Source organism: Cervus canadensis, chromosome 8, assembly GCF_019320065.1.
Source record: "Cervus canadensis isolate Bull #8, Minnesota chromosome 8, ASM1932006v1, whole genome shotgun sequence".
Lineage (NCBI taxonomy): Eukaryota > Metazoa > Chordata > Mammalia > Artiodactyla > Cervidae > Cervus > Cervus canadensis.
Window position 1 is genome coordinate 6191546 of NC_057393.1, and position 18378 is coordinate 6209923.

General features: G+C 47.4%; 1 protein-coding gene across 1 annotated transcript in view; it reads left to right on the forward strand.

Moving 5' to 3' along the window:
• Positions 1–14099, forward strand: part of C8H10orf90 (chromosome 8 C10orf90 homolog) — a 95063-nt gene extending 80964 nt beyond the window's left edge. Inside the window, exons 7-9 of the mRNA XM_043476000.1 lie at positions 8658–8721; positions 13773–13872; positions 13961–14099. Of these exons, the coding sequence (XP_043331935.1) occupies positions 8658–8721; positions 13773–13872; positions 13961–13999 (203 nt within the window). The 3' untranslated portion in view covers positions 14000–14099. The remainder of the gene's footprint in view (positions 1–8657; positions 8722–13772; positions 13873–13960) is intronic.
• The last annotated feature ends 4279 nt before the right edge of the window (positions 14100–18378 follow it).

An 18378-nucleotide genomic window follows, 5' to 3' on the forward strand; every position in this document is an offset into this window, starting at 1 on the left:
TTCTGTAGAGAATAAACAGCCCATTGATCCCATCAGTGACTCGATTCTCAGGCCTCTTAGCTGCTTACTTTGAGACCTGAGGTTAAGTTGCTGACCTTCGAGACCTCTGCTCATCTGTAAAGAGGAAAACACCTGCTTTTCTGAGTCACAGGGTGAATTGAGGCACAAATGGGGGCCAGGGCAGGGGACGCTTGGAGACTGGTGGCTGTTAGCATTGTGGCTGCCGCTGGCGTCTCCAAGGTTATAGTGCATGTTCATATGGACCATTCCTGTGAGACCTCCCTGGGACCTGTAAGGCAGATGCTGTCCCCGCATGGAGCAGAGGAGGAACAGGAGACCAGCAAGCTTGAGTGGCCAGTTCCAGGGCACAGAGCACCAAGCTGAGGCCTAACCTGATTCAGGTCTGCAGACTTGGATCCCAAGTGGACATCTCTTTCATGGTGTGGAGGGTCAGGCAGGCCAAAGGAAGCATCGAAGTTACATCATAAAAACACGATGCTTAACGTACTAACACTAGTATTATTTTCATGAAACAGAAACCAATGATGATTTCCTGCCGTGTGTAATGAGGTCACTCAGAACTGGGGTCATTAAACCTTAGAGGCTGGTAAGACTGTCTAGCTCCTTTGGTTCGCCTTTATTCACCAGTGAGTTCATTGTGAGAAATGCTGTACCTGTTTTGCTGAACCCAGGGGGGAAAATGCACATTTTAGGCAACTGATGGGAGCCCTTGAGCGTTCAGTGTGTTAGCGTCTGGTCTTGTGTGGGGTCTGAGTCCATCTTCGAGTTTCTGATACCGCAGACAGCTGAGTGAACTGGACTTGCATGATTTTAGCCTGTTCAGGGGCTTCTTATGGCAGACAGCCAAGTAGACTGAATCTAGGACCATAAAGGAGAAGGCCTGGGGGACAGACGGGAAAGCAGCTTGTGATGGAGCTCTTGGGTCTGAGAGAGAGAGCAACAGAATTGTGGTAAGACTCCTTTTAAACAGTTTGACTTCGGGATCTGGTTTTTCTAACTGGGGGAGCTGAAGCCATGGTCCCTGGTCTGCCCATGTTGCATCAAGGATTCGACCTTATGAGGATGTGTGGGAAGGTTCGTGGGCTTCCAGAGTGCCTGGTGGGCCCTTCTCATAACCCCCCCACCACCCCATGCCTAGGGGCAGGTCAGTGTCAACATGTGTGCATGCTCAGTTGTGTCTGACTCTTTGCAGCCCCATGGACGGTAGCCCGCCAGGCTCCTCTGTCCATGGAATTCTCCAGGCAAGAATACTGGAGTGGGTTGCCATGTCCTTCTCCAGGGGATCTTCCCAACCCAGGGATCAAACCCATGTCTCCTGCATTGCAGGCAGATTCTTTACCAACTGAGCCACCAACAATCCCACGCCCAGACCCTTTCTCAAATCCATCCTTTAGCACCCAGCACCCTGTGTGTTCACAGAGTCCCCAGGATAGTGATTCTGCTGGAAATTCGAGGATCAGTCTGCATGTGCAGGAACCAAGCTCTCTGCAGAGAGAACAATTCACTTGCATTAACCAGAAGCCTGTGATGCCTCATTTCTTTTTTTTTTTTTTTAATTTTTTTATTAGTTGGAGGCTAATTACTTCACAACATTTCAGTGGGTTTTGTCATACATTGATATGAATCAGCCATAGACTTACACGTATTCCCCATCCTGATCCCCCCTCCCACCTCCCCTCTCCACCCGATTCCTCTGGGTCTTCCCAGTGCACCAGGCCCAAGCACTTGTCTCATGCATCCCACCTGGGCTGGTGATCTGTTTCACCATAGATAGTCTACATGCTGTTCTTTTGAAACATCCCACCCTCACCTTCTCCCACAGAGTTCAAAAGTCTGTTCTGTATTTCTGTGTCTCTTTTTCTGTTTTGCATATAGGGTTATCGTTACCATCTTTCTAAATTCCATATATATGTGTTAGTATGCTGTAATGTTCTTTATCTTTCTGGCTTACTTCACTCTGTATAAGGGGCTCCAGTTTCATCCATCTCATTAGGACTGGTTCAAATGAATTCTTTTTGACGGCTGAGTAAAATTCCATGGTGTATATGTACCACAGCTTCCTTATCCATTCATCTGCTGATGGGCATCTAGGTTGCTTCCATGTACTGGCTATTATAAACAGTGCTGCGATGAACATTGGGGTGCACGTGTCTCTTTCAGATCTGGTTTCCTCAGTGTGTATGCCCAGAAGTGGTATTGCTGGGTCATATGGATGCCTCATTTCTTGACCTGAGCGTGGAAAGAGAAACAGATTTCTCTGCAGACCTCTGGTTTCTTTTTCATTTCTTAATTTTGGATACCTTTACCTGAAGGATCTGAGAACCTCCTTGCATCTCTAAACTGTGACATTAGTGTCTCTCTTTTGGGTCCGAATGATCATTGTCTCATTGTTGTAGAGCGTTATTTTTATGTAAATGAAACACACAACCTCCACCCACTACCCAGGCGCCTGGAATGGGCAGCTCACCATGTGAAACTGTCCTTCAGGGTCCCACAGAAGCATAGAAGGATTGCAGAAAGATGACGATGTTTATCCAGCCCAGGATTTTATCATCACAAGAGCACTTTGGAGGTGAACAACCTGTGAGTCTTTAACTAGCTTTTCTACGGTGCAATGCACATCGTTTAGCTTCTGGAGGGCTAATTAGTCCAAGGTAGACCCTTGGCTGTTGCCTGTGTCAGCAAATGAGAGATCCCAGTGAGACGCACCGAATGGAAATGATGTGCAAGTAGCTGGATTCAACTCCCGAAGACCGTGATGCAATTATTCCAGCCGCAGGAAGGCCAGCTGCTCGCTGGCTTTGAAACTGACATAATGAACAGCCTCCCTTGTGAGCTTAGAATACACACCTACTGGGGCCTCTTTTTTAGGGGAAAAATCCTCTAGAGGTTTCCTTCCCTAAGACATACCTCATTTCCATTCCTTTGGGCAGGGCGTGTCTTTCTTAGAAGACACTGGGCGGTGTAGACTTGGCCTCTCTACTCCAAACTGGCTTGTTGGCTCCTGGCTGGATTCTCTCCAACAGCATCCCTTAGCTTTGGTGTTTTTAAGCTGGGGAAGCACATTCTAAAAGATCCTTCAAAGTGCTCAGGGTGACTGCCAAAAATCAGCTTCTGCAAAGGCACTGTGCTAATAAATCCAGTGTGAACTTGATTATCATTTAGATTACTTGTTCAATAGGAGAAATGAAGCTTTGCAATCAGAGCTGTAGATAAGGACTCTGTGAGGAGGATAATGAGCTCTGGACTCATAAACAACACATCACACTGGTGTCCCGGTGACCCTTGCTGCCTCTGGTAACACCGGTGGCTGTCCGAGTGTTCAGGCCACCTGTCCTTTGTATATGCACACATGTTTGCACACGAGGTGAGGGTTGTGATAAACACCCGCATGTGTTTATAGAGATTAATGCGGTGTCGGGCTTGTACTCAGCTGCTCCCCAAGAACAGCCTCAGAAGCACCAAAATCTTGGTAGCTGCTCGTTTGCTCACACTGTGTGTCTGGCCTTAACTCGTGAACTTAGCAATAAGCCAGTAGTTTGGATACAATAATGAGCCAGACACCAGACATTCAGGTTTAAAAAAAAAAAGAAAAAGAATTTTCCAGAAAGACAGAAATGGGCAATTTACTATCTTAGTAATTGTATTGAGGGGGGCGGGGGGGGGGGGAAGCCTGCTCTATTTGAATGATAATGGGATGTAAATACAGCCTCAGTTCTTTCCTCCATATTAGTGAATTAGAATACACGAAGCTTCAAGGAAAATCCATAAAAGATCCATAAGCTGGCTGAAAATTGTTCTCACCAGTCACTTTAATTTTATAAAAGCAGAATTCCCATTAAAAGGGTATGGATAGATGGGCTTTCGCCGTATCTTTGAGCAAAGTGCGTGCAGGATGGTTTCCATCCTGTAAAACGAGGTCCCCAGTGGAGCCGGCTGCATATTTCCTTAAAGAACCATCTCCTGCTGTAGGCTGGTCCTCGCGGTCTTGCTGTGTTTCCACCCGGGGCCACCTTACTCCTGGACTCCCTCTCACTATCAGGACGCCACTTTCTTTTTCAAGATTCAGTTCGGCTGTGTCCTTCTGTGAAGTCTCCCCAGTTGCATCCCTTCCATGATGGACCACACAGCCCCCACGAGCCCTCTCCCGAGGCAGATGTCAGTAGTGACACCTGAAGGCCACGTGTATCTGGCTCTATCCCTGGGCTGTGAGTCCTTTGTCTTACTGATCCTCGAGTCTACCGAGCGCCAAACAGGTGAAAGTTGAACAGTCGAATGAAGGGTGGCTCCCACCCAAAGCCTGTTTTTCTTTACGTCTTTCTTTCTTTTTACTTTATTCAACTATAGTTAATTTACAACATTATGTGAACCTCTGCTGTGCAGCATAGTGATTCAGTTATACATACATGTACACACATTCTTTTTCATATTCTTTTCCATTATAGTTTATCATAAGGTGTTGAATACAGTTCCCTGTGCGATACAGTAGGGCCTTGTTGCTTATCCATTCTGTATATAATAGTTTGCCTCTGCTAACCCCAGACGCCCCCTCCCTCCCTCCCCCATAAAACCTGGCTTTCTGTCCCACCTTCACAACCTGCTTGGTTCATGCTCCGTGGGTGTAGCTGAGTCCTGAGTCGTCCTATTTCCCAGTTGTCCTGATCGCTGCTTACCCAGCCACAGCGGTCTGACCAGTCTCCCTGCAGCCATGTTGGAAGGGACTCTGCCCGGTGTGCTTAGCCGCTCAGTCGTGTCTGACTCTTTGCGACCCCGTGGGCTGCAGCCCGCCAGGCTCCTCTGTCCACGGGGATTCCCCAGGCAAGAATACTTGTGTGGGTTGCCATTTCCTCCTCCAGGGGATTTTCCCAACCCAGGGATCAAACCCAGGTCTCCCGCATTGCCGGCGGATTCTTTACCGTCTGAGCCACCCAGGAAGCCCTTACTCTATCCAGTTGGTGCATATTCTGAACAGCTGCTGGAGCCATCCTTTGGGAATCCAAATCAGAGCCCCTACTTTAAACCTCACGTGGTTCTCTGTCTCTTACTCTGAAGGAACACTCAACAGACTTGAAATTCTCCTTAATAGACTTACAAAACCTAGCAAGGATGGTTCCCACCTCCAGCAGTTACCAAATGCAAGTTTGTGTGCCCAATGCATCGTGTGGCCCAACAATACCCAAAATATAGGGGTCTGGAGCACAGAAAGGTTTATTGGAGGGGCGTATAAAGAAAATGGGTGGCTCGTGCCCCTAAGTCCAACCTCCCCTAAGGGTTTCAGCAAAGCCTTTGTAAAGGCATGGTGAGTGAGGGAGGCGTTGTCTTTGGCAAACTTCTTGGTGTGGGAACCCTTTATTCTTGCAGGTGTCATGAGGTTCCTGTAAACTTCCAACAGGTCGAATGATATTTTCTGTTTTGCAACTTTTCATCTCTATATGAATGGAAGAGTGTTACACCCTTAAAGGTCAGAGCCTTGAAAAAGGGCTCTCCTGTATATTTCAGGCTTTCGGGAACATTCTTAACTCAAAGCAAAAGCAATAGGATACAAAGATTAATGAAATGGATCTAATAGAGAGTCAGATTTGTTCTTCCCTATTACAAGGTGCCCACTAGAACCATGGGAGATTCTGGTTTAGATCCCAGTGCCCACACATGGGAATCATGGTCAGACTCTGAAGGTGGTGGTGGAGTGTGGCCTGGGTGGAGAACCACAGCGGTCTTTGCTCTCACCTCTGTTCCCCACCTGCCTTCTCACGCCCTCCTTCCTAGCACTGTATGCGCCATGGCCCCCTGATCCTTCCTCATTCTCCCTCACAGCCCCCACAGCCAGCTCATTTGGATCATCGTAAAATATATCCTCCTCAAGCCTTCCTGACTCCCCCCCAACCCACTTGACCAAGTGGCCAGGATTCATTTTCATCACAACACTCACCTGATACTTTGTAGCTGGTCTGTTCATTATCCAGCTTCTCCCTCAATCTTGAAGTCTCATGGTGGCAAGATCTTATCAGTGTTTCTTTTTCTTCTGAGCATCCCCTGGAGGCACAGTCATTGCTCCTTCAATGTAGGAGGAAGGGGGAAGAGAAAGAAGTTTTTGAATGATCACCTGGGAAACTGACCAGCACTTGTCAGGGCTCCCAAAAGGTGGATTCTGAAACCATAGGTTGGTGACCATGTTCTGAGATTGAGGGCATGTGTGGGCAGGGCTGGACTTGTTTGGACTGAAACCCAGCTCTGTCACTCATTCACTGAATGACCCAGGGCAGAGGACCCTTGGCCCTTTGAACTTTGATTTTCTGACCCTGAAATGCAAAAATTACGAGCCTGTCACAGGGTTGGTGTGAAGACCCACTGAGATCCAATAAATACTAGCAGTTTATTATGGCCAGTAGTGCTGGCCCTCTGGTGTCACACCGCCCCCTCCCTCTTCCGGCCGCCTTCCCTCTCAAAGTGCCAAATGTGCCTTTTGCTTTTTCTTTTTTTGCTCTAATGAGGTCGGAAGCCATTACAACACACGATGATTTATTTCAAACCACTTCCTCCAGGGAGGCAGAACTTTGTTCTTTTCCTCTCTTCCCTCGCATTCTGAAAGCCTCCATTGCTCATCCGATGAGCCTGGTGCTGTTAGGAAAACTCAAGATCAACAGCGACCAGTGTGAGGCATGGGCTGGAGCCTGCCAGCTGGGGTCAGCGCTCCTGGACGCAGACCTGCTTGTTTCGCACCTAAGTTGGCTGCTGGACCCAGAATTTAAGCTTGTGCTGGGGCACAGCGGGCGGAGAAGAGTTCAGAAAACAAAACAGAGGAGGTGCCCGATAGTCACATTCGCTTGTGTTTCCTCTTGGAAAAGAGACCAAAGCTTCATTGTGGTATCAGGTGCTTAAAAGAAATAAATCAAACTGAACCAAAACAAAAACAGAGCTAATATCTGCCGGGAGACCACAAACAATTGAGCTGAGATTTTTTAAGTGTTTTTCATAGTGTTTCTATCCCCCTGGGGACCTTGCCTCAGTCCACACCAGCCTCTCCCTCATCCTGAGTCGCTCCTGAGGAACGCTGTGCAGACTGGAGTCTAAGTCTGCAGGCAGCTCCTTCTCCCTGGAGTGGGAGTCTGTAGGAAGACACATATTTGCTTGCCTGAGACCCTGACTGCCGTGGCAACACCCCCATTTCTTTGGAACGCTGTTGGGCTCTTCCTGAGGTCTTGGGTTCTGGCCTGGCCCTGTCTAGATCGAGAGGGGAGGGTGGGTACTGGGAGGTGTCTTGGCAGATCAGAGTCCTCATGGTGAGGCTGACTCTCCTGGTTCATGTGGCCCAATGCCTTTCCAAACACTGGGGATGTTTCCCCTTCACTGTGAAAATTCTGATTTCTTTCTCCTTTCTCTTGCTTCTCCTTTGAATCTTGTCTTTGAGGTTGAGTAACGGTACCATCGTTTATGTTTACAACCAGACAGAAGACAAGCTCAGCCACTGTGTCGTTTCCATACTGTAAATCAGAGCCGTGTTATAGTTCCCCAGACAGGAAAAGACTTCTTCATATCCTTGCCTCTGGTCCGCCTTCTTGTATATTCTTAAAAATTTCTGCACATTCTCAAGCTTGGGGTATCTGAGATGGCTCTGTTGGAGTGTTGAAGATGGGGAACAGGCCCAGGTGGGGAGGCTGACTGAAGCCTGGTGGGGTCTTGGCTGAGGACGCCAGGAGCCTGCCTCAGTTCCATGACTGAAGGATGCTGAGTCACCGTCTACTTCTGCCGAGTGAAGGCTGGTGTGCTGGTTACCATCCAGGTGTTCCGGGCAGTTTGTGTGATAGCCACTCAGATGCATCCCCGTGCAGCAAGCACCCCAGGAGCATTTTGGGGTGCCAGACTCTTGGCTAATCTATAGGGCCAAGAGTCTCTCAGGCATCTCACAGTTGTATCAAAAGGGTACTCACTATTTTTTTTTTCTTTCTAAAAAAAAATGCAGACCATTTTTATGAGTGCCATCTGTAAACATCCTTGCAATTAGCAATGTGTACTTTCATTAAAAGACATTCCAGACTGGGTGATGTGTAGCCACTGGGCGCTGTCTCAAAGGACACTAGACAGATGTTACTGTTACGCTGTTTTCCATTACATTTTCTGACCTTGGAAAGGACTAATTCCTCCCCCTTAGAAAGGGAGTAGAGGCTGAGCATCCACGATGGAGACTGTAGTTGGGAGTGAAAGCTCCTGCCCTCGGTGGCCTCAGAGGCACCAAAAACCTAGTGTGACTGCTTTGTGGACGGGATGACCACCTCCCCGGCCCTGCACCCAGAGTGACGCTGAAACACGTTTTTGTGCTGCCCTGGCACGACCCCAGTAAACTGTGACTCTTTGTTGCTCAGTGAAGCCTGCAAAGCAGTCACTGCCCAAGAAGTCTGTTAGAGCTGACCCTGAACTTCATGCTGTGTTTGACTGTGGTCAAGGCCAACCTATAGGTTGCCGAATTTGGTACAATCATGCGTGGTGTGTGTCTATTGAGTCCTGCGGTGTTTATAACAGGCTGGTCTTGGATTAAGGACGAATAACAGAGAGTCACGCAAGCCTGCTGTGATGTTTTTCTAGGTAAGTGCAACATCCGTATCTTCTGAAATTAATCATCTTTCCATTTTTTTCCCCAGATAACTTGTTCAAGCCCAAAGAAAGGTACATTTCAGAGAAGGAGATGCACATGAGATCTAAAAGGTACTTGGTTCTATTGTGTGAGGTGGAAAAAGTGGGGGAATGAGGGGTGGCTTGCTGGATCCAGGCAGTGTCCAGCGGGACCATGACGTTTCGGTCCACGTCTGAGCTCTGAGGTCTTCTCGGCCATGAATGAATTTGAAAAGCTGGCCCAAAGGAGTGCAGTTGCCGAATTGCGCCTCTGAATGTTGATGTCGTTCTTAGAAAATCCTTAGGAAGGTGGTGGGTCTTGAGTTCTGAACCAGTCCAGTTATTGGTCTCTAAGAGATCCCCAGACTCAACAGAAACGTTTCTGCGTGTTCCTGCCGTTGCTCTAGGCAGGTGCCGTTTATCACTGTGCGCCTTCGCAGGTAATTTCATAAGAGGGGGAGGAGCCAGGTCTCTGGGCCTGCAGGAAAGCTTCCAGGCCTGCAGGAAAGCTTCCAGGCCTGCAGGTGGACGGTTTGAGGGGGCCACGGAGCCGCAGAGGGCCACGAGCCGGCCTTCTTGGCGCCCGGCTGCCGCAAGCTCTCCATGTCCTGCTTGGCTGGTTGCAGTTCTGGACGCCCCCTCATTCTCACCAGCACACAAAGGCTGCCATTCTTCCCGAGCTCAGGCCTCCCAATCCACACGTAATAACCCGGCAGAGTTCGCCAAGTTCATGCAAGTAACATGTCATTAGTTTATAATAAACTATCTGGCATTAGGGGGGGATTATAATAATTAAACCAAACTGATAGGGCAACTGAGAGAAACCATTGAAACAGGAAGAGTACATTTCTCCCCACTCTAGGCACAAAATCTCTGCTTTTCCCATGATTATATTGTTTCCATGATCATTAGCCAGCTTTGATTATCTGTAGGGAATCTCTCTGTAAATTAAAAAAAAAGTGTCAGTGGCGGGAAGGGGAACAGTCCCATTAACCACCGGCTTCACAGCATTCTAACTGGGGGGTTTTAAAGGGCCACTGTCAAGACCTGCTGTTTCAGATGTATGAAACTGTGTATACCTCATGCCCAAAGCATTCCTCTTTCAGTTTGGTGGAAAATTCAGCCAAATGGTCCCCTCCTGGTCCCTAAGCCCAAAGCCACTATTGTGGAGGCTTGAAATTAAAATGCTCGATCTCAAAGCAGCATCTGTGGACAGAGCATCGCCCTGTCATCTTACTGAAGACGGAGCAGCCTCTGAGAATACCAGAAAGTAACGGTGCTCTGTCCCCCGTCGCGGCTTCCCTGGCTGGACACAGTCAGAGAGGCATCTACTCTGTGGTCTGCCCTGAGTGGACCCAGACCCCGGCTCTCAGCCTTCACTCCCCCGCAGAATCGTAATGTTTCTTTCATGTTCTTTGTTACTAATTCTATTACTAAATTGCACTTTCATTTTAAATATTCAAGTGCAGGAAAGAGAACTGAAGTCCCTCATGACCAGCTATCCCTCCTCCTACCCCACTTCCCCAACCTTGTCCTGCCTCCAGAGACACCATAGGTATCAGCATCCTTTATACCCTTCCAGGCCTTTCTCTCTGCCTGAAAACAGACATTACTTGTTACATATACAATTGTCTAATTTTTGACCATAAATGGGATCATGCTATGTATTATCTTTCTGTAACTTGCTTCTTTTACTTTATGTCTGTGGGGTCTTTCTATGTCAGAAGATATAGATATGGATGACTTTCTTCACTGATGCAGAGTAGTCCATTGCGTAAATGAACGATAATTTGTTAAGGATGTTCTTTTAGGAAAATACTGCAGCAGAAGCTCCAGGATTGAGGCCTAGGAATTTTTATCCAGAACACCCCACATAGTCAGATGGTTAAGATCGGGACAATGTGTCTCTATAGGTGCAGAAGGATTTCCACTGTGGATCTTTAGGACATGTCATCTTTCCTACTGATCCTGATGGCCTTCTCCTGGCTCCTTCTAGAACAGCTCCTGGGCTTGGCGGTCGTGTGTGCACTCATTAATTCATACCATGCTGACGCCCCCTGTGCCAGCCACTCTGATGGGTACAAGCAGTTCCCAGGTTACTTTATGCAACATGGTTGGGGCCAGTGTTGCAAGAAGTCAAGCAGACCAAGGCTGGGCTCCCAGCACCTCATTCACCAGCTGAGGGACGTCACTGGCCTCCTGACCTCGCTGGGCCTGGGGCCCCTCACTCCCATAACAACAGGACACTGCAGGACGTCTCTTCCACCTGGTGTGATGGCTACCTGGGAAAATTCGTGTCAGATGATTAGACTAGTAAGGGCCCCTCCTACACTGTTGGTGGGAATGTAAATTGGTATAGCTCCTATGGAGAACAGTATGGAGGAGGAGCCTTCAAAAACTGACAATAGAGCTACTATATGATCCTGCAAGCCCACTCCTGGACATATACCCAGAGAAAACTGTAATTTGAAGAGGTGCATGCACCCCAATGTTCATAGCAGCACCATTCACAATAGCCAAGACATGAAAGACACCTCAGTGTCCATCAACAGACGGCTGGATCAGGATGTGAAACACACATACAGTGGAGTATTCAGTTCAGGTCAGTTCAGTCGCTCAGTCATGTCTGACTCTTTGCGACCCCATGAATCGCAGCATGTCAGGCCTCCCTGTCCATCACCAACTCCCAGAGTCTACTCAAACCCATGTCCATCGAGTCGGTGATGCCATCCAGCCATCTCATCCTCTGTAGTCCCCTTCTCCTCCTGCCCCCAATCCCTCCCAGCTTCAGGGTCTTTTCCAATGAGTCAACTCTTCGCCTGAGGTGGCTGAAGTACTGGAGTTTCAGCTTCAGCATCAGTCCTTTCAATGAACACCCAGGACTGATCTCCTTTAGGATGGACTGGTTGGATCTCCTTGCAGTCCAAGGGACTCTCAAGAGTCTTCTCCAACACCAAAAGTTGGAGTTAGTTCAAAAGTATCAATTTTTCAGCGCTCAGCTTTCTTCACAGTCTAACTCTCACATCCATACATGACCACTGGAAAAACCATAGCCTTGACCAGACGGACCTTTGTTGGCAAAGTAATGTCTCTGCTTTTTAATATGCTGTCTAGGTTGGTCATAACTTTCCTTCCAAGGAGTAAGTGTCTTTTAATTTCATGGCTGCAGTCACCATCTGCAGTGATTTTGGAGCCCCCCCAAAAAAAGTCTGACACTGTTTCCACTGTCTCCCCATCTATTTCCCATGAAGTGATGGGACCAGATGTCGTGATCTTAGTTTTCTGAATGTTAAGCTTTAAGCCAACTTTTTCACTCTCCTCTTTCACTTTCATCAAAAGGCTCTTTAGTGCTTCCTCACTTTCTGCTACAAGGGTGGTGTCATCTGCATATCTGAGGTTATTGATATTTCTCCCGGCAATCTTGATTCCAGCTTGTGCTTCTTTCAGTCCAGAATTTCTCATGATGTACTCTGAGTATAAGTTAAATAAGCAGGGTGACAATATTCCTCAGCCATAAAAAAGGATGAAATAGCGCCATTTGCAGCAACATGGATGGGCCTAGGGATGATCATACTCCGTGAATTAGGTCAGACAAATATCATATGATATCGCTACACGTGGAATCTAAAATAAATAATGATATAAATGAACTTACCTGCAAAACTGAAATTGACCCACAGACTTTGAAAAGAAACTTATGCTTCCCAGGGGGAAAGGGTGGGGAAGGGATAAAGTAGGAGTTTGGGAGTAACACATACGTACTATTGTGTGTAAAACAGATAATCAACAAGGACTACTGTGCAGCACCAGAAAGTGGACTCAGCATTTTTTAATAACCTATCTGAAAAAGAATATATGTACATGTATAAGCTAAATCACTGCTATACACCTGAAACTAACACAACATTGTAAATCAGCTCTACTGATTATAGCCATACTGTAAATCAGCTGTATATTTTATTCAGTAAAGGATAATTTTAAAAGACAAATTCATAAAAAAGATGATTAGCCTAATGCCCATTAACCAAGACGATGTCTTGCTAATGTTGCCATTATCAATCTTTTTATACATTGTAATTATTATTTTAATAGGGGAACTTGTTAAATTTTGTTGGGCTTTCAAACATGAGGGAAAATAAAAGAGATGTTCAGCCACATGTCACCAGTGCAGCATCCTCAAAGCTCAGGCTGTGTGTCCCCTCTCTGTCTGTGGATGCCAGCCAAAATCTTGTTTGGCATCAGTACATACGCAGTCTCTGCAGGGAGGTAAGAAGGAAGTGCCCAGAAGGAGGCTCCTTGAGGCCCTGCTGGTGTCGTGGCAGCTCCTAATTTTGCACCAGGACAAGCATGTGATGCTTACACCTACGACGTGTTTGGAATCAGCTTACCTAGGAATGCAGTAGGTGAAGAGGCAGACTCACACATTTTGTGTGTGCTGCTGCTCCAATATGACCCCAGCTACATTCATAGGTTCGCTGCTCCTTTTCCAAGTCACAGGAAGACAAAAGCTGAGAGGCAAAAAAAGTATTTGGTAAAAAGTAAGTTTACACTCAGGGGGCTTCCCAAGTCACTCAGATGGTAGAGAATCCACCTGCCAATACATGTGATGCAGGAGACACAGGTTTGATCCCTGAGTCGGGAAGATCCCCTGGAGGAGGAAGTGGCAACCCACTCCAGTATGCTTGCCTGGGAAATCCCATGGACAGAGGAGCCTGGTGGGCTGTAGGCCATGGGCTTGCGAAGAGTTGGACACGACTGACTGAGCATGCACACACACACACACACACACAGGTGTACACTCAGAATGGCCAAATCAGTAGACCTGGCAGCTCTCATTTTACAAACAAGTGGTCAATTATCACAGGGGATAGAGAGAAAGAAAAGTGACTTCTAAATAAATCCCTGGCCCCTCCAGCTCTGCCCTGGGTGGGGCCCCATCTACTACACAGCCCCCGCCTGGGCAGCCCCCTCTGAAGACAGGCAGGGGAGTCCCAGGTCTCGGGGTCTCCAAGACGCAGGGTGGTCCAGAGGGGGCTGATCTCCCCTTTGAAATGGAAGTGCCTGCTGAGAAGACAGCAGGCAGAGCCTTGGCAGACGCACGCGGTCCCGCTACCATTTCAAAATGTTTTCTCAATTTGTTTCAGAATCTATAATAACTTGCCGGAAGTGAGGAAGAAAAAAGAGGAACAAAAGAAAAGGGTGATCTTACAGAGTAACAGACTCCGGGCCGAGGTCTTCAAAAAGGTAAGGGCCCGGCTGCCAGCAGGTGTGACGGGTGTGTGGTGCCCAGATGCTGGGCCTGAACTTGACGTCTTTGTCTCTGCTTCCCCAGCAATTACTGGACCAGCTCCTTCAAAGGAACGCGGTCTAACCACAGGCTGCCCCACCGACCCTCTACCTGGACCTGGGATGACTTCAAACGCTGGATAAACCATTAAACTTAACCGTATCTTCATGACGTGAAACACTTATTTTACTTTTGATGTTTTTTTTTTTCCCCCATAAAGCAAAGCATAGCTTCCTGAATTGCTGACTTAAACCAAGCAGAAACGATAACCATTGAGGAAATGGATCTTCAGACTGCAGTGGGGTAATCAACCCAACAGAACCCACTTGATCCAGTCCTTTCATTTTTTGACTTCTGAATTTTACCTTTTGCTTCTGATGTTTACCCCTACAATTTCCACCCAGACACAAAAGCCTTCTATGCGCTCACAGGCTTAGATCCCTGGGGACTGGCTTTTTTTTTTCTTTTTCTTTTTCATCGAATTTCTAGGACCTAAATACATCACTTTAAAAATACCATTCCCAACTTCTGCCAGTTCTGCAAACTCCAGATTTTGGACCATTGCACAGTGTGTTTGAAACCATTCTGGATGTCTGTACCATTAATACTGGAGGTGACTTTGGAGCCAGGCGGCTGCTCTGACAGGGACTGGGGACCTGTTTCTCGGTGACCTTGGGTGGTCAGAGCCGCCCCCACCACCCCCTCCCCACTCCTAGCACCTGTCTTCATTCAGCAAAAGAGTCTATATCCACGGAAGCCATGAGGGCAGAATTGGCTGGAAAAGAGTTGTAGTGTTTTTGGCAAGCCACGCCCCCACACACACCAAAAGAGTTGCATGGCTGAAAATGGCCTGAAGGCTCCAACTCTGCCATTTGATCCTCCAAACCCTTACAATGTCCATTATTTATAAATGTGTTTGGGGAGTGAAGGACAATAGTTTTACCAAAAATGGAAATAAATGCATCTGTTACAAAAATCGTTGCCCTGTCCCATGTTCTGTGTTATGAACCAAGCAGCCAGTGCAGATGGTGCTCAGAGAGAAATGTTGCCAAGTTCCAGGGGGACCTCTGACCTGCTCCTGAGCCATCACCTCCTGACCGTCAGAGCCACAGGTAAGGGGCCCTTGAGCTTCCTGATGTCCGGGTCCCTTCTCCTGCAGGGTCTCTCCTGCTCCTTCTGCTGGCAAAGCCTGGCATCGTGGGAGTGGGCAGAGGGAAAGCATTTCAAGGGCCTGGATCCACTTTAACAGAGAAGGCAAAGAAGGGTGCATAGGGTCATGTGGGATGATTAAGAGCTGGCATGGGTAGTTATTTCACTTGGCTTAGTCTGCTCATCTCTCTCCATCAAACGGAGATCATTACAGTGCCTTCTCCTTAGGTTTACTATGGGAATGGAATATAAGCCAGTGTGAGTTGAGCGCTTAGAAGGACGTCTGGCCTAGAGCAAACAGCTAGTGTTTCTTGTCATCTCTACATAGACGCGGACGTAGTGTCCTGAGAAACCCTGAGCACAAGCCCTCCAGTTGTTCATCTCTTAGCCCTTCCGCTTGGCACTGAGAAGACGCACCAGCAAGACTGTTGAACCTGTGGGTGTTGCTACAGCAAAAATCAGTCATACACACTAAATGCTTTGTATTTTCTCAAGCTCTTCTCATTCTTAGAAACAGTTTTGACAGCCTGGCTACGCGTGCCCTTAAGGTTAATTTGGTTTTTGTGAACTTATGAGGCCTCTTCTAGAATACAATGTTGAATTTCTGTTTACATTTTTAATGCTTTTTAACAAAAAATATTCCTCATCAAATGCGTGGTATTAGTTTAGGGCAGTCTTTTGTAGGTAGCTATTTTGCCACAACTTCTACTTGTTTTTCTTTAATATCTTCAGAGAGTTTCCAAAACTTTTCCTAACCAATAATTTAAATTCAAGGCCAAACCACTTCTAGACTGTTCTGTGACACTTTCTAAAAAGTGGATTTGTGTCGGTTGATATCTAAATATCTCAGAGTGCCTGGGTGGAGCCAACTTTCAAAAATGCCCAGAAAGGGTTTCCTGCCTTTGCAAACCTGATGTCAAGTCTTAAAATCTAAAGAATAAATAAAAGCCCACTTGAGATTAAATGCCACTGAGTTATGTATTCCTGAGGACAGTTCTCAACTAAGGTGCCTGAGGTAAGTAGTGGGTAGGAATTTATAATATCTGTTGAGGTTTGCTTTCCTCTGGACAGCCAGCTCAGGACAAGGCTGCAAGTTAAGTTTTAGTTTCTGCTCAACTAATTTCTTTTCTCCATGATTATAGTTGATTTTTCATGCTGATGGATGTGCTTCAGTTCAGTCGCTCAGTCATGTCCAACTCTTTGCAACCCCATGGACTGTAGCACACCAGGCCTCCCTGTCCATCACCAACTCACAGAGCTTGCTCAAACTCATGTCTATCAAGTCGGTGATGCCATCCTTCCATCTCATCCTCTGTCATCCCCTTCTCTTCCTGCCTTCAATCTTTCCCAGCATCAGGGTCTTTTCCAATGATGTGCTCAGTCGCTCAGTTGTGTCCAACTCTTTGTGGCCCCATGGACTGTAGCCCACCAGGCTCCTCTGTCCATGGGAATTCTCTAGGCAAGGATACTGGAGTGGGTTGCCATTCCCTTCTCCAGGGGATCTTCCCAACCCAGGGATCGAACCCAGGTCTCCCTCATTGCAGGTGCATTCTTTACCATCTGGGCTACCAGGGAAGCCCAATGCTGATGAGTGAATTTCAAATATCCAGTATTTCTGTTATAATGAGGTCATTGCAGAAATATAATAATGCTATTAATATAATAAATATGGAAGTAAAGGCCTGAATCCTATTAGCCATCCCTATAGCTCTGTCAGGAATTGGTCACCATGTGCTAGATTCTCTTATTAACATCAGATTTAGGGGAAGACTAGACTTTGAAATTATAATAGAATGTATCATCATCATAACTTCAGTATTCACATCCGGTCCTGGAGCTGATTTCTTTGCACCAGAGCGTGTTCGGGTTCTGGCACACAGTGATCCTTCAGTGATAAAGCAGGCTGCAGGAGCAGGGGTTCTGTGGCTGATACTCACGAGCTCGGACCAGACAACACTTGGAACCGTTTGAGAAGGCAGAGCAGACGGTCACAGCACCAGGCCGCCTTGCTGCAGTCTCCGTGCCTTCACGTCGAAGGAGACACTCCTATTTTGGTGATTTGTCCTCTCTGCCAGCTGGTAATGGAATAATGGAAAAACAATTGCCTGGGTTTTTTCAGCCAGCGTCTGTTGCCAACCCAACTTCCTGGAAGCTGTGTGCTCTTGGGGTGAGTCAGCAAATGCTTGCTCAGATGAAATGCTCCTCATTGAAAGAACTATTTGTAAAACAACCAATGGTTGAAGAGCGGTTGAAAATCCTCTTCTCTCTGAAGTTCTCCCACGTCAGCACTTGCTGGTATAAAAATCTCAGCTTATGGACCTGGTCTCCCACTGTACCAAGTGGCCGACAGTCTGATCGTGAGGCAAGTCAGAGGCACAACAAGAGAAGGAGGCATGCGGTCGCCTCACCCCACCGGAGGGTCTCGGACAGCGGAGACAGGAGGGTTCTGGGTTAAGGAGTGTGATGGAAAAAAAAAAATGATTCACTGTGGCTTTGTGTGAGGGTGTTGGCGTGTGCATTAAAAGCAAAGGAAATGATCTGTGAAGTGAATAAAATGAGTCTATCAGCAGATGGTTGTCCGTGAGAGAGCTCATTGCATTTGTACTTTCATCAATACTTGATCATGACCCACAAATGCCTGGCTAAATAGAAACCTTTTGGGATCGGCTGTCATGGAGCTGAACCAGTCGCCCCATGGACTGAAACACTTCAGAAGTCTCTCCAGCCTTCTCTGTCTCACGTGGACATGATGTCCCCCACTCCTCTGGAGCACAGGCTGTCAGAAACTTCCCTGAGATTCCATCTCCCCACCGGCGGGCTGCTGGGGAAGCAGGCGCCTCCTCGCAAATGTTTTCTCCACATGGAGCGTAGCGACAGGGTTGGCTCATCGCCCCCAGCACGGAGGGTTTCTTTCAAGTCCCGCTGGCCGCCTCAGGCAGAGTTCTGATCCTGGGACCCCAAGAGACTGTCTGAGGTAGTTGTCTGGGGTGTGTAGCAGGGGGGCGTTGAAATTCTTCCCCTTTTTCTTGCTTCTCTAAGCAGGAGCACCATATCCACATCAAGGATGCTGTGACCTGCCAGGCTGCAGCCAGAAATGTGACTTCAAGCAGACATCTTTCACTCAGATCTTCACACGTCAAGACCTTGATGAAGGGGCCGGAAGTGGGGAGGCTTGACTTGCCTCTAGGATTTTTCAAAAAGGCTGGGTGCTTCTTATCAAAGCTTGAAAGGGAAGAGAAAGAAGTCTCTGGTCTAAATTGCAGCTGAGGGGAAAAAAAATGATAAATTTCTTTAAACTGTTTTGATGAAACAGC